Below are 12,750 nucleotides of genomic sequence, written 5' to 3' on the forward strand. Positions count from 1 at the left end.
GATTCTGCTGAGGAAACTTGTCAGAACCACACAAGCTGGTCATATGCCTGATGGGGCCTTAGCTTTCAATATGGAGGTTTAAAAGGACAAAAAGTAGCTCTGGTATGAATCTACAGAGGGACCTGGTTAAAAAGATGGTTTTTCTCTGGGCCTTGGTTTCACCAAAATCATGGGGTTGGACTATATAACTTTTAAGGGCCTTTCCAGTTCTAAATCTTATGAACATGTGTGATTTGAAGCCATATAATAATCTCTCTGAACATGTTTCTTTAACTATAAAAGGAGAGAATGAGGCTGTGACCTCTGAGGTCCCTTCCAGCTCTACTGGTTGATGGGAATCTTTGTTTTGGGCTAGGAAGCACATAGAAGGGAACTTAAGACAAGGGCCAGACTGGGGCCCCTGTCCCTTGAGGCACCTAAATGTGGCCACAGCAAGCAGAAGTTGTTTTGTTTTTTTGCTTTTTGGAGGGGGGAAGGCAGGGCAATCTGGGTTAAGTGACTTGCCCAAGGTCACATGGCTAGTTTTTGTGTTAAATGTGTGATGCTGGATTTGAACTCAGGTCCTCCTGACTCCAGGGCCGGTGCTCTATTCACTGTATCACCTAGCTGCCCCCAGAAGGTTACTTTGTGTCCATTCATAGTGGGATTCCTCCAGCTAATCCTGTTCTTGCCCACCACCAAGATGGCTCTCTTTTAACCAGATGGTTTGCCTTTGTAGCCCATATCTAAGATGTAGGCTTCCTAAGGACTTTGGAAGCTGCCCCCTAGGAAAGGGGCATTACACAGGACCCAAGAAATCTTGGCTGTTAGGTTAATGAAAGTACTGATGATGCTGGGCTGTCTCTTCCATCCTACCTCCCCCTAGACCCTGAGGACACCTACTATCAGCCTCAACTTCTGGGACTCCCAGCTACTCTGCCACATGCATGGTAGCCAGGTTGGGGGTAGGGAGAGGAGAGAATAGAAGAACAGGCCCTGGTGGAGGACCCTCAAACACTGAGTCATACTCACTGGGCCTGCAGGTTGGGCACCTGCCGATGGGGGATGGCCTGGCACTGACTTGCCAGCCTGCTGACCAGCTGGGGGCTGTTGGGCCCGTGATGGCTGCCCCGGGATCCCCTGCGGCTGCTGCTGCTGCAGTCGACCTTGTGATGGTGTCTGCTGTGTCTGAGACTGAGTTGGTTGTGGCCCGTGGCTCGTCTGCTGCTGCTGTGATGGGGGTTGGCGTGACTGCTGCTGCCTGGAGGACTGTGGTGGCAGCGGCTGCTGGGAAGGTCCTGACTGAGGTTGCCTTGCCTGCTGTGGCTGCGAGTGGGCCAGAGGCTCAGACTTAGGCTGAGCTGAGGGCCCGGACTGCATTGGCCGCTGAGCTTTTTTGGGCTCTGAGGGATGGTGGTAGGCCACTGACTGGCGGGATGGCTGTGAGTATTCCGACTGAGAGCTGGGGTAGGATGGCTGGCTCCTTGGGTCGGCCTGCTGAGCCTTCTTCTGAGAAGAAGGCTGTGAGTGAGGTCTGCCCTCGTGGCGGCCAGAGTCTCGGGGGTGTGGCTTCGAGACCCTCCGAGAAGGCTCCTCACCTTGGTGGCGGGAAGATGAAGACCCCGAGGAGTGCCGGCCATAGTCCCCATGGTGCCGATGCTCTTTGGAAGAATGGCGGCCCTGTGGTCCCTCATCATGTGGCCACAGATCCTCCTCAGGGGGCTCATCATAGTCGTGATAAGTATGTTTGACAGGGGGTCTTTTCTGGGAGGAGGAGGATGAGGAGTGGCCACCATGATGCCTGAGCCTTTCTGAACGGGATTCTCGGGGCTTATCAAACCAGTCTGTCTCCTCCTGACCCAAGTGATAAGCTTCAGAAACCAAAAACAGATCACAGTCAATCTCTCGCTCGGGCACCGGGAACGTAGGCCAGGCTGAAGCCATGCAATGAAATGAAAGAATGCAAGCAGCTCACCACATGCAAAAAAGAAAAGACAGAGTCCCCTCCCCCCCAAGCCTCAGACCCACCCTCTGGAGACCCAGAGAGAACATCACCACATGGGACACACACAGGCAGGACACGGGCAGGACAGACACGGAACTGGGCCATGTCCATGCTGGGCCAATGGAAGCCAGCAGCGGGACGATAGCGTGGCACCGGGCAGGCAGGGGCCCCATACTGGTTTTGCACAAGCTCAGCTTTGAACATGCTCTGTCAGAAATCAGCAAAGAGAGCTGTTACCTTCGCTGTCTGAAACCACACAGTGGGAATCGTCCAGGTTGTAACCTTCTTCATGCTTGTATGAGTGGGTCCTTGGCACATCTTTGATGTGTTCCTGGACATCAGGCAAGGAGTGACTGGAGCAGAATGGAGAGCAGCCGTCTCCAGTCCCTGGGGGGAGCGGCCCTCCTGAAGAGCGGGGTCCTGCCACAGACCTTCCTAAAGGACTGATGGGGCTTTCTTCTTCAGAAGCCTGGCTACGCATGGGGGGTCGCCCTCGGCTCTGGGACATGCTCAGGGACGATGGCTTCGAGCTGGCTTTCTGTAACCTCTCCATGCTCTCTCGCTCACGCTCATAGGACTTGCCTCGGCTGCTCATGTCGTGACTGGACTTCTCGCCACCATAACTCACTGATGATCTGGACCTGCTGCTGTATGCTCGGTCATCTTCTTCTATCAGGTCCCTGCTCGACACTCCATAGTATTTCTGCTGTTCATACACGTTCTTTTTAAGGCCGTAGGTGATCTCATCTTGAAACTTCTTCCCTCTGGAGGACATGCTGCTGCTGACCGAGGGGGTCGTGGGGTAGGAGGCCAGATCAGACTCGACGTCTTTGGCCTCTTCTATAGGTGAGAACTTGGAAATCTTTTGTTCCATGCCTTGTTTCCGATGCTTGCTGCGCTTTGACGAGATGACGGCTGGGGCCAGGTTTTTAGAAGAATGCTTTGGCCCCCCCATGCTGGAGCCGTGTTTCTCTGGCCGAGATGAGTGTCTATAGTCACTGTCCCCATAGTAGTATGAGGAGCCCCCTCCACTGCCTGACATCCTTCCATTACTGTCTGAGCTCCGGTGATAACTGCTCTTCCCTCGGTGGTCAGTGCCATGGTGGTCATAGACATCCTCCTCAGACTCTTCTTCCCCTTTTGAGTAACAGCAAGGGACGCTGGGGCCTTCGGGCTCCCCCAGGTCACTTTTGTCCTTCACGTGACGCCCGTTACCACCTGGGGGCCGGGGCTCTGGCTTCTGGCTCTCCACTGCCGAGGGTGCACTGGCCTTGGTCAGCTCACTGATATCGTCAATCACCACATAGTTTCTTGGAATGTTCTGCTCCAGGTTGGTGTACAGAGATTCCGAAGAGTAAGTGGGTCCAGGGCTCTGGCTCACACTGCTGTGATCACCAGGCCTGGGGGGCTCTGGAGCCTTGTACTGGTCATAGCTGCTGGTCACTGCCGGTGCACTGTATGTGGGCTCTGAAGGGCCCGAAGACATAGCAGCCGGGGGCGCTGAGATCACTTCATAGTTTGTAGGGACCTTTTGCTCCAAGTCGGCTAGAGAGGTCTGCCTTGGCTTCTGATGGGAGGCGTGACTGTCAGATGGGTCTGGGAAGAGGGCATTTTGAGGGGGTGGGTGGGGCATCTGGCCTGGGTAAGTTGTCGGGGGCTGGTAGTGGGGAGCGGGACGGAAGTTCTGCTGGCCCTGGAGACCATGTTCAGGAGGGTAGCCTGCACTTGGAGGGAAAGCAGGTGCTGGGTATGTGCTCTGAGCAGGGTAGGCAGGTACCTGGCTGGCCTGGAAGCCATTCTGAGCGGGGCCAGCACTGCCCACAGGGTACTGGGGAGGCTGGAAACGGGTGTGCTGGAAGGCTGTAGGGGCTGGGGGGGGACCTTGCCCTGGCGGGTACTGATAGGGAGGATAGGAGGAGGCTGATGTGTATTGAGTGGCTGAAAAGTCAGAATACTGATTGGTTGGAGCTGTAGCTGGCCTCATGTGGACGGACCCGCTGTCATAGCCAGCAAGGCGTAAATTGTTGAGCTCACTATCTGACATGTAGTCCCGGTTTTCCCCAAGGCACCGAAGATAGGGGTAATCTCGGCCAACACGGTCCTTCATCAGGGACCCTTTCCTCTGAGTGATTCCTAACTCCAGGTACTTCAGCTTGGCATCGATTTCCTTCTCCTCTTCATCTAGTTCAGCCTGCTTCTTCCTCAGTTTTGTGGACTCATGCTCTACCAGCTTGAGGTCGCGGTCCAGCTCCTTGAGCAGGCTGGCTTTAGTTACCTGGACGGGTGGTCCTGCCAGGCCCTTCTGAAGGAGGCTGGCCATGTACATCTGGGAATGTGCTTGGCTTGGGAGGGGCATATGGGCCTCTTCTGGAGGGGGACTGGGCAGGGTCCGCTTCACCTTTCGAATGAGGGTGTTAGCCTGAAATGCTGACATCTGAGGAACAAAGGAAAAAGGCCTGGATATAATAATTGAGAGGATTTATGCACCAGAGATAAAAATACTTGAGGGATCTTGAGTTATTATCATACTAATAATAAACACCACAGAACTAAAAAATGCCTTCCCCATCCATGAGAGGAAAAAAGGGGCCATGGGAAAAACACCAGTCTGAGTGATGGGAGACCTGGGCTCTCTCTGTTCCTGGCTTGGTCACTGACCTTAGGCAAGTCATGTCCCCGTTTCTGGTTGTCAGTTTTCCTATCTATAAAATGAAATTGTACTAAAGATTTTTTCCAGCTTTTATACCTTTAAGACTAGAAAAATATCATTCTCATGTCATAACTATGAGGTGCAAGCTTTATCACTCCCACTTTATTAACAGGAAAACTGAGGCCTGGAGAAGGGCAGGGTACTTGTCATTTAACTAATAAGTGGCAACAATGCTATGTAGAATCCAGTCTTCTGACTAAGACCATTAAACCATAATGCCTCTCTACAAGTCTAAAACAGCTGAGTTGGGATAGTCACTAAGTGCCAGGGAACCGTCCTTCCTGAGCTGGTCACAAAAGAAGGCTGGATGGCTACAGGATGCCCAGGCTATACTTGGCACCTGGGCTGAAGGGAGAAAACCTAAGGCAAAGTAGGTCAGAGAAAGAAGGGAGTGAGGGATGTGGAGTAGGCAGGCTGGCCAGCTCACAGTGCTCCTGGGAGAACTTCCAGTAGCCGTCAGTGTTGGTGACCAGGGTGGGGGCGACCTGAGGCAAGATATGGAAGACAAATGAACATCGGGTGCTTCCTGGTGCCACCTGCACCGGGTGAGCAGTACTGTGACAGGCCCAGGCCAAGTCTCTCAGATTCAGCTGTTGTGTGAGAAAGCTGTAACTGCAGGATCTCACAGCTCCTGACTCAAGGCTCCTGACTCCAAGAATGAGGAGCAGAGAATTGGGGCCACAGCATGTGATACCTGCACAGTGACGGCAGCGGCAGAAGTGGTAACAGTGGAATTGGTGGGGAGACCTAAATCAAGATGTCTCTGCTGAGCCCAGAAGCCCACCTCCCTCCCCTATTCCACAAGTAGGTCCACTCCATGCCATATTTTCCCTGAACCAAACCTTCAGTGCTGGACAGCCCAAATCAGTGGCCCTGGTCACTAGGGTAAGATTCCCCCCAAAGCTGGTATTCAGGTGACCTCAGATAACAATGAACAGCTAATGAATACTCCCTTGGCAGGGAAGCAGGCAAGAGAGGGCAGGAAGGGGGCAAACTGAGCAAGGGTAATGGGAAGGTGCTACCAAAGGGATGGCCTTAAGCTCTGTTCCCCCTTGTTGCCTTGGTGACAGTAGGGGGTTGGGGGAGGTAAGAGAAGGAAGGGGCTACATGCTGAATGCCAGGTCTTTTTTCACACCAGCTGGTAATGCCATCTACTCCTCCCACCTGCTCCCTGAGTCACTGCAGAGCTAGGTACCACCCTCCCCCAACCCTGAGCACAGTCCTAAGGGTGAGCACCCTGATTTACCATACCCTACTGATGGCTCTCATCCCAGGGAGGGTCCTTTTCCCAATCTGTAACCTCAAATGTCAAGTCCTGTTGGGGCTGTGGTCAGGCTAAGCAAAGCAGAGTATGGGGGCCCTAGATAGACTGTCACTTTCTTGAAAGGAGGGATGAGTGGGAAGGAACTGGAGGAGACATCTGCCGAAGCTATTTTACCGTATGGAACTGGGAAAAAAATGTATCATGATTACAGAGCTAAAATGTGTACCATTTTCAAAGTGAGAAGGCGAAAAGTAGGATTTGCTACTTTCAGTCGCTGGCAGGGGCTCCTGGCCAGATTTCTCTTGGACTCCCTTGCTTAGAAATATTGTCTGAGCTCCCGGCCTCTCTGAGGTAGGCCAGCTGGGAGGTTCTGTGGAACATGCCATATGCCAGGGTCTTGTTCTGGGTTGCTTGCACTGGGGTGTTCCTTTGGGTAGAAGAGTCTCTACCTGTTTTTCCTCCCATTCTGTCCTTCCTTGCCATCTCAGAAGAAGAGCTAACTCACCCTTTTCTTTTCCAAGGCTATATGCCTTTGATCCTACCTCATTGCCTCTGGGACCTTGCTTTATCAATCAGATATTCTGTCTCCTAAATCTTCAATTTCTCCTCCCTCTCTACTGCCTGTAGACATATTCAAGTATCCCCTATTCTAAATAAAAACTTGGATTAGAACTTGTTAGGAAAGGGTAGCATCAATATATAATACAGGGGAAAGAGCAGTACTGATGTAGAAGGAGCCCTGAACTATGTCAATCAAGAGACCTGTGTTTGAATCTTGGTTCTGATACACACTAGCTAGAACTCTGGACAAGTTACTTAACTTCAAGGCCTCAGTTTAATCACCTGTAAAATGGAGATACAGGGACTAGCTATATCATAGAGTTGTGAGATAAGTGCTTTGTCAACTGTAAAGCTCCACAGAAATATGATATTGTTGTTATTATGAACTGTGGAGATGAATTGGATGTGAGGTTGAATTAATTTTTCCTAGGTTGTTGATGCAACTGTGACATCTTCGATGAACTCTTTTCCCTCTTCTCTCCTAGAAAAGCAGCTACTTAGACAGGTAGGTATGTTCAGGTGGAATGCCAAAAGCATTTTGACAATAAGACAAACTTCCTGATTGGCTAACAGTGACCTTGGGATTGTAGGAGGTGAATGAGCTTGGTCCAGAGTGCCTAGGTAGGCCAATCCCTAAATTAGTGATGGTAGGAGCAGGGGTGCTTTGGGCTCTCTTCTGGGGCCAGGGTAGAGGCATGCTTTCCAGGCTTAGGGAATCATGGGACTGAACTAGGTTTGGGAAATATGAGCTAGAGAATAGCTTAGCAAGCTTGGGTCCTCTCCAATCTTGGCTCAGTTGAATATTTTATACACACTTCTAATTTTCTTATCTTGGCATTTCTGAATTTATATATATATATATATTTCCCCTTGTAAATAAAAACCCTAGAAAATGCACATTTGTGGGTCTAGAGTGTGTGGCAAACAGGGGGAGGAAAAAAGGAGGGGGGGATGTCAGAACTAGGCATTGAGATATGTTGGCAGCAGCCAGGGGAAAGACTGAAAGGAATAAAGCACAATTGAGAAAAGTTCAGGAACTTAGTACCTCAAGCCAGTGTGAGAAATTATCAAGGTTCACATATTAGTAAAAGAGGATGGACTACCTAGGCTAAGGACAGGACAAGGGTTCCCTCAAATGGGAAGCTCTAGAAAATATGATACTGAACATGGAAACAGAAAAGAATTCCAATGACAAAGAAAAGAAGAAGCTGCCCCAGGATAAGGATGTGGATGCACAGGGAGCTCCCTAATCAACTCTTATTTTAAGACTCATGTAGCAAAGGTAGGGGTTGAAAGATGACTCTAGAAGCATGGTACAGTCCAGTAAGAATAGTGTCACTACTAAGGCCCTAAAGCTCAGGATAAGTTGAGGCTAGTAAAGAATACTAAGTATAAGAAAAAAAGGAATTCCTTCCTTCCTTCCTTCCTTCCTTCCTTCCTTCCTTCCTTCCTTCCTTCCTTCCTTCTCTCTCTCTCTCTGTCTCTCTGTCTCTCTCTCTCTGTCTCTGTCTCTCTCTCTCTGTCTCTCTCTCTGTCTCTGTCTCTCTCTCTCTGTCTCTCTCTCTGTCTCTCTGTCTCTCTCTCTCTCTCTTTTTCTCTCTTCCTTCCAGAAAAGAATAGAAGGAGGATCAAAGAAAAGGATAGGGTCACTGCTAGGGGAGATGGAAAGATGATAATAGATGATGGAGAAAAGGCTGAACTCTTACTGTTTCTGTTTTTTCTCCAAAGGGGAATGATCTTTATATTGACAAGGATAAAACACAAATGGTTAATGGGACATTGAAACCCAAGAGAAATAAGGAGAAAGTAATAGGGTACCTAGCTAACTCCAATAAATTCAAGTTCACCAGGCTCAGGGTACTAAAAGAAGTGGCAGATGTGACTACTGAGCTGAGGTCAATGGTCTTTGGAAGATCATGGAGAAGGAGACATGCACCATAGAATTGGAGAAGAGAAGGGAGGAAAGGGAATAAGCATTTACAGAGCACCTACTATACTCCAAGCATGGTGCTAAGCCCTTTTAACAATATTATCTCATTTGATTTGTAGAAGGGAAAATATCCCAATTTTGCAAAAAGGGAAAAGGGTGGCAGCTGCAAATGAGTTTGACTTCAACTCCTGGCTAAGTTTTAAAACCTATTTTTAAAGGGAACAAATTATTAGAGGTGGAATGGTGTAGGGCAGGGGTCCTTAACTTGTTTCATGTTACAAGACCCCTTCTCAGAATCATGTTTTTAAATAATTCAAGCAAATGCGAAGTTCCTGATAGAGATTAGTGAAAATAAGGATGAGTTTATTTTTCCCCATCCAAATTCATGGACTCTCTGAAATATATCAAAGGGTCTTCACTAATAGTCAAAAATCTTTGGTATGGTGGATACAGTGCTAGGCTGGAACTAAGATCTGCCTTTACACCGTGTGTCTGAGGCTCACTAGTTGTGTACCCCTGGGCAAACCTCTAGACTTCTCTGTGCCTCAGGTAACTCCCTGAGTATCTCTCTACTAAGTCTGACAAGAATATGATTTGGGTCACTAGAAAGTTGTTCCCACACTAGGAATCGCCCATGTTGACAAAAATCAGAGATCCTTCTTAAATTGATATGTTACTAAAAGAATGGTTAAAGAAAAGGAATTTCTGTACCAAGAGTTCCTTGCAGAAATTAAATTGCAGGTGCGGGTCAAACTTTAATATTAATAATATTAGCATTTATTATTATTATTAGACCTGGGGTCAAGCGCCAGTTCTGAACTTTTGAGGGCTTGATCCCATCTCCTTCTGTCTCCTCTGGGACCTAGCTCATCCTAATATTCCCTTTCTTCTTCATCTTCAGTCTCTTCCTTTCTACTAAATTCCTCCTTCCTGCCCCAAAATCTGCTTAAGATGTTCCCAACTCTAAACAACAACAGCAACAATGGCCAAAAACCCTTCTCTTGGCTCTGCATTCTCTATCTCTCTTCCTGTGAAACTTCAAGAAAGAATCACCAACGCCTCCTCCCTCTGCTTCCCCAGCACCTGCTCTGCCTCTTGTAATCTGGCTTCCTCACTACTCTACTGAAGTTTCTCTTTCAAAGGTACTAAAAGACTTCTGAGTTTCCAAATCCAATCAATCAGAAAGTACTGAGATAGGGACAAAAGAATGTCAATGCTGTGGAATTATAATGACATAATGGGCAGAAGAGTGAGGAGGAAATGAATCTTCCTCTCTTCATTTCAGAGGCTAGGGGTCTGTGGCTATGAAATATCAGAGGCAGCTGGGTGGTACAGCAGATAGAACACTGGGCCTAGAGTCAAGACTAGACCTGAGTTCAAATCCCACCTAAGATATTTACTAGCTGTGTGACCCTGGGCAAGTTACTTTACCTCTCCTGCTAAAATAGGAATAATAATAGCATCTACTTCCTAGGGTTGTTGAGGGTAGGGGTCTGTGTGAGATAATATTTGTAAAGTACTTTGCAAACCTTAAAGCCTATATAAATGCTAGCTATTATTATATCACCTAGACTGTCCACATACTATTTTTTTTTCTTTTTGGAGGGGGCAAGGTAGGGCAATTGGGGTTAAGTGACTTGACCAAGGTCACATGGCTAGTTTTGTGTTAAGTGTCTGATGCCAGATTTGAACTCAGGTCCTCCTGACTCCAGGGTCAGTGCTCTATTCACTGTGCCACCTAGCTGCCCCTGTCCATATACTATTGACATGTTAATTGGTTTTGCTTTTTTCCTCCTCTTTCTTTTTTAATCTTTGTTACAAGGGATGATTTACTGCATAGGAGAGGATGAGAAGAAATATTGAGAAATGATGACATAAAAATAAGAGACACAAATGAAAAGAAGATACAATTTAACTGCCCCCCCCCAATCCAATGGACATTTTTTCAGGCCTTGTTCACTTTGACTTTTTGCAGCATTTGATACTATAGCCCAATCTCTTCTTTTTTATTTATTTTTTGCTTTTTGGAGGGCATTTGGGGTTAAGTGACTTGCCCAAGGTCACACAGCTAGTTTTTGTGTTAAGTGTCTGAGGCTGGATTTGAACTCAGGTCCTCCTGATTCCAGGGCCAGTGCTCTATTCACTGCACCACCCAGCAGCCTCCCTAGCTCAATTTCTTTTTGCTATCCTCTCCTCCCTGGGCTTCTGTGACAGTTTTCTCTTGATTCTCCTACTTGGCTACTCCTTCCTTAGTCTCTTTGCTTGGCTTGGTCTATCTTCCTCCTTCTCCCCCCTTGGTGTGACTATCTTTAGTGTGCTCCTCTCTACCATCTCCCTTGATGAATTAATCAACACCTACAGCTTTGATTATCACCTCTATGCACATGACTTCCAAATATTTATTTACAGGTCAGACTTCTCCTTTGCACCACAGCTCTACTTATTTTAAACATAAAGTGGTATTGGGATCTTTGGGTTTACCTCGCTTATATTTCCCTTTCTTGTCATCCCAGAGAACTATCTCTCATGGAGGGAGGAAGTATGAAGAAGGGAAGAAGAAGAAAAGTTCCATAAGACTAAACGATATATCAAAAAGAGTCTGATATCATATGCGGTATACCCCACACCCATGATCCCTCATGTCTGCAAAGGAGTGGTAGTGGGGGAGATGGCTTTTCCTGTCTCTTCTTTAGGACCAAAATTCCTCATTCTAATCCTGCAGCCATTTTCAGCTGCCTGTTGGACATCTCTACCTCCTGTTTTATGAACAGCTCCAACTCACCATGTCCCAAGCAGATCTTGTTATCTTTACCAGGCTTTCCTCCCGACTTCCCTCTGGTGTTGATGGCAAAATTAATTACCCTTCTACTGCCTCAGGCTTGAAACCTCAACCTTATCTTTTGACTCTTCCCTTTTCTGTATCTTCCTACATTCCAACAGTTGCTAAGCCCAGTGAATTCTGCCGGTGCAATTGCTTGCATTTGTCTTCTCTTCTCCATTCCCCCATTCAGGCTCTCATTGCCTCTTACCCAGACTATTATAATAGTCTCTTAACTGGTCTTCCTGCCTTGAGTCTCTCTTCTCTCCAATCTCTTTCTCATAGGATCTAGCCAGGTTATTCCCCAGATAAAAGCCTACGAGTGGCTTTTGATGTAGCAACATACCCACTTCTTGGCATTTTTGGCCCTCTACCCTCTAGCTCTAGCCTACCTTTCTAGCCTCTTCACATGCTCGATATTTTAGCCAGACGGGGGCACTAGCTGTCTCTTAACATCCTTCCATCTTCTGCCTCTATACATTTGCATAGGTCATTTATCTTCCATGTTTAGAAAATGCTTCTTCTCCATCTCTGCTGAGACCCTTCTCCTCCTTGGAGGTCCAGCCCAAGTAGCACCTCTTCCACAGAGCCTTCTCAATCCCTTCAGCCACACTGATCCCATCCTCTTTAAAACATCTTCAAGCATGCTGCTCTCTTACCTTATCTGCCCATCCCCTATAACATTCTACTTAATATCATACTTAATATCATACAGAGACATATATATATGTCTCAGTCTTCCTTCCTCCCCCTTTATACTGTATGTATATTGAAGATGGGGACTATTGTTTTTTAATCTTTGTATCCTCAGTGTCAATTACAGGGTCATGCAGATGGCAGCCACTCCAAGAAATATTTAATGAACTGAATTAGAAGAATTAAGATGGAAGTGATGTTTGGTCTTGGTCATGAAGGATGAGTAGGATTTCAACTGACTGAGTAAAGGTAAAGAGGCAAGAAAGCATAGGGTAGGCTTTGGGAAACAGAGATTAAGCTAGGTCAGCAGGAGAGCTAAGAAGGTGTCCTTAAACAAGGGTTGGGTTTGGCATCAGAGGACTAAGATCTGAATTCTGGCCTCACAACATACTACCTAGGTGACCTTAGATGAGTCACTTGATCCATCTTGGCCTCAGTTTTCTCATCTGGTGGAGATTACCTCTAAGGTCCCTTCTGGTTCTAAATATAGGAACCTTTTATCCTATGGGCATATATGTGAGTATATAGTCCATAGTCTAGAGATCAGAGAGGGGAGCAGTAAGAGATCGGTTGGCACCAGACTAGAGATGACCTTGAGTGTTAATGGTTAAAGCCTTGGACTTTATTCAGTGGGCACCAGGGAGCCATTGAAGAATTTTAAGCAAGGGAGTGACAATGTCTTATAAAAAATTATTATAATCACTTTAATAATAATACCTGACATGTAGATAGCTCTTTAAGGTTTCTAAAGCACTTTCCCCATAACAGTCCCATGAGGCAAGTGGTA

The 12,750-nt window shown here is 47.4% G+C and overlaps 1 protein-coding gene across 1 annotated transcript in view; it reads right to left on the reverse strand.

Annotated features, from left to right (window-relative positions):
* Positions 1 to 12,750, reverse strand: part of BSN (bassoon presynaptic cytomatrix protein) — a 239,918-nt gene that overhangs the window by 15,510 nt on the left and 211,658 nt on the right. The window contains exons 6-7 of the mRNA XM_069095712.1: positions 2,222 to 4,418; positions 1,012 to 1,850 (exon numbers count right to left, since the gene is read on the reverse strand). Coding sequence (XP_068951813.1) covers positions 1,012 to 1,850; positions 2,222 to 4,418 — 3,036 coding nt within the window. The remainder of the gene's footprint in view (positions 1 to 1,011; positions 1,851 to 2,221; positions 4,419 to 12,750) is intronic.

Source organism: Petaurus breviceps, unplaced genomic scaffold (genome assembly GCF_028583685.1).
Source record: "Petaurus breviceps papuanus isolate PSGF00001 unplaced genomic scaffold, PetGlider_PUasm1.0 227, whole genome shotgun sequence".
In the NCBI taxonomy this organism is placed as follows: domain Eukaryota; kingdom Metazoa; phylum Chordata; class Mammalia; order Diprotodontia; family Petauridae; genus Petaurus; species Petaurus breviceps.